This window comes from Pteropus vampyrus, unplaced genomic scaffold, assembly GCF_000151845.1.
Source record: "Pteropus vampyrus isolate Shadow unplaced genomic scaffold, Pvam_2.0 Scaffold34, whole genome shotgun sequence".
In the NCBI taxonomy this organism is placed as follows: Eukaryota; Metazoa; Chordata; class Mammalia; order Chiroptera; family Pteropodidae; genus Pteropus; species Pteropus vampyrus.
This window is the reverse complement of record NW_011888815.1, coordinates 7259598-7261818: the sequence shown is the minus strand read 5'-3', so window position 1 is coordinate 7261818 and position 2221 is coordinate 7259598. Positions and strand designations below refer to the sequence as shown.

Here is a 2221-nt window from a genome sequence, read left to right as displayed (position 1 = left end):
ACACGTCGACAAAGCAACACCGATAACGACACCGCGAGCGTGTACTGCGAGCGGGGAGTGACAGGCGGGGGCCTCAGGGCGGCTGAGCGGGGAGCAGGGCCTGGATCCCTGAGGCCACCGGGGCCGAGAATGTAAAGAATGTCTTCGAAGGCCGGGAATGCGTGCGGGGCAGCTCCTTAGAGCAGGGCCCTTGGCCTCCATCTTCAGAACTGAATTCGAGGTGGTGAGGGAGAGGTGTGCGCAGCCCGCGGGGTTTCTGGTGGGAAGCGCCCCTCAGGGTGGGTGCTGGGTGGCGCCAGCTGGGGGTCCCTCACTGGCCCCGCAGAGGCACCTCAGTCTGCTCCCGGGAGTGGCAGAGCTGCCTGGGACCTGGGCTGGGGGAGCCTCGCTCGGGGTTTCGTTTGAGAGAAGCCGGGGCTGGACCGGACAGAGAAGGACCCAGCTCTGGAGGACTCTGGGGCTGGCTGCGGGGGCGCCAGCGGGGGCGGAGACGGGGAAGGAGAGCTGGCAGCCCCGCAGGGGTCAGGCAGGGCCTGCCCGGGCCCTGGGGAGGTGCTGGCCCTCTCTGATGCCGCCGCCGTCAGACGAGGAACGACACACTCTCACCAGCTGTCCCTCTGCAGTTTGCAGCAGCAGTGGGCTGTGGCGTCTGCGTGGGGAATGATGGCTGCCACTGAGCCTTAGCCTTTCTGGTCCCGTAGGTGCTCGCACACCAGAAGGCCACTGGCGGTGGCTCAGGTCCTCGGGTCTCTCAGGCTGGTTGTGACTCGGTGGTGCCGGAGGGCGTGGCTTCAATACCCTGCCCCCAGACGGGAAGGGAGAAGCAGACCCCTGTGCACCCACCTTCCCCGTTACCTTACCTTTTTTAAGACAGGCACCGCCAAGAAGCAGGTGACGACGGCCGGGGTGTCCAGAGCCCGCTGGGGCGTGTTCAAGGGGCACATGCCCTTGAGGCTGTAGATGTAGATCTTCTGGTCCTGTGGAGGCAGAGGGGCCACTGAGACCTGAGGGCCATGTGGACCTGCCCTGGGACGAGCCGACGTTTCCTGCAGGGGCCTGTGGGCTCCCGGAGCCCCCGCTGCACTTCGGAAAGGAACATGGACGAAAGCTTTCCGGCGGGTTGTTTTCAAATCTCTGTTCTTTGTGAAAACTTTGAAAGACTTGTCTAAACTTTAGACTTGTCTAAAGAAGGAAAACAAGGCTGCCTATAATCCATCGGGCCGAGAAGCCCTCCTGTGGGGTTTGGGGCACAGAGTCTCGGTCTCTGTGGGTACTTGCATGTGTCCCTGTTCCCAGCGAAAGTGGGCGCGCGCCACTAGGCTGGGGTCACACTTTCCACTTCCTGGGATAACACCTGCCACAGGCAGGGGCCCCATCCACCTCGTCCCTGAGGGGACGGGGTCGGAGCATCCTCCAGCGTCTACACTCCGGCGTGCGGAAACGGGCTCATCTATTGTCAGGTGCTGACTATTTCCTAGTCTTCCCTACACTGGATTGAACTAGAATGAGCATTCTTTAGACACGGCTGTGTGTGTGTGTGTGTGTGTGTGTGTGTGCGCGCGCGCATCCGTGCATGTGCACATGTGTATGCATGCGTGTCTGTGCATGCGAACCTGCGTGTGCACATGTGACCCTGCATGCGCACGTGAGCACACAGGCATGTGCATGTCTGCGCACACATGCACGAGTGTGCCCCGCATGTGTACATGTGCGTGCATCTGCATGCACGCGTGTCTGTGCATGTGTATATGTGCATGCATGCGCCTGCATGTGTACATGTGTGCGTGTGCACGTGTGTGGCTGTGCATGCGCGTGCATGTGCATCCATCCATGCACCTACGTGTGCATGTCTGTATGCATGCACACGTGTGCGTGCACATGTGCGTCTGTGCATGCATGTGTCTGTGCACGTGTGCACGTGCACATGTGTGTGTGCGCCCATCCATGTGTGCATGTGTGCGCACGTGTGCGCATCTGTGCATGTGTGCACATCTGCGCATGTGTGCATGTGTGTGTGTGTGCATGTGCGTTTGTGCTTGTGTGTGTGTGCACGTGTGTGTGCATTCACGTTTGTGCGTGTTCTGTACATGTGTGTGTGCATGTGTTTTGCTTATTCCTTAGAACAAATTCTTAAAACTGAAATTACTGAGACTTATACAGGGTGAAGAAATTTCTGACGCACGTTTGAACCATATTTCCCGACTGCCACGTGGAAAGGTCG

At 59.6% G+C, this 2221-nt stretch overlaps 1 protein-coding gene across 1 annotated transcript in view; it reads right to left on the bottom strand.

The window, feature by feature from the left end:
* LRRK1 (leucine rich repeat kinase 1) overlaps positions 1-2221 on the bottom strand; it is a 119477-nt gene that overhangs the window by 4822 nt on the left and 112434 nt on the right. The window contains exon 26 of the mRNA XM_023529015.1: positions 861-977. Within this exon, the coding sequence (XP_023384783.1) occupies positions 861-977 (117 nt within the window). The remainder of the gene's footprint in view (positions 1-860; positions 978-2221) is intronic.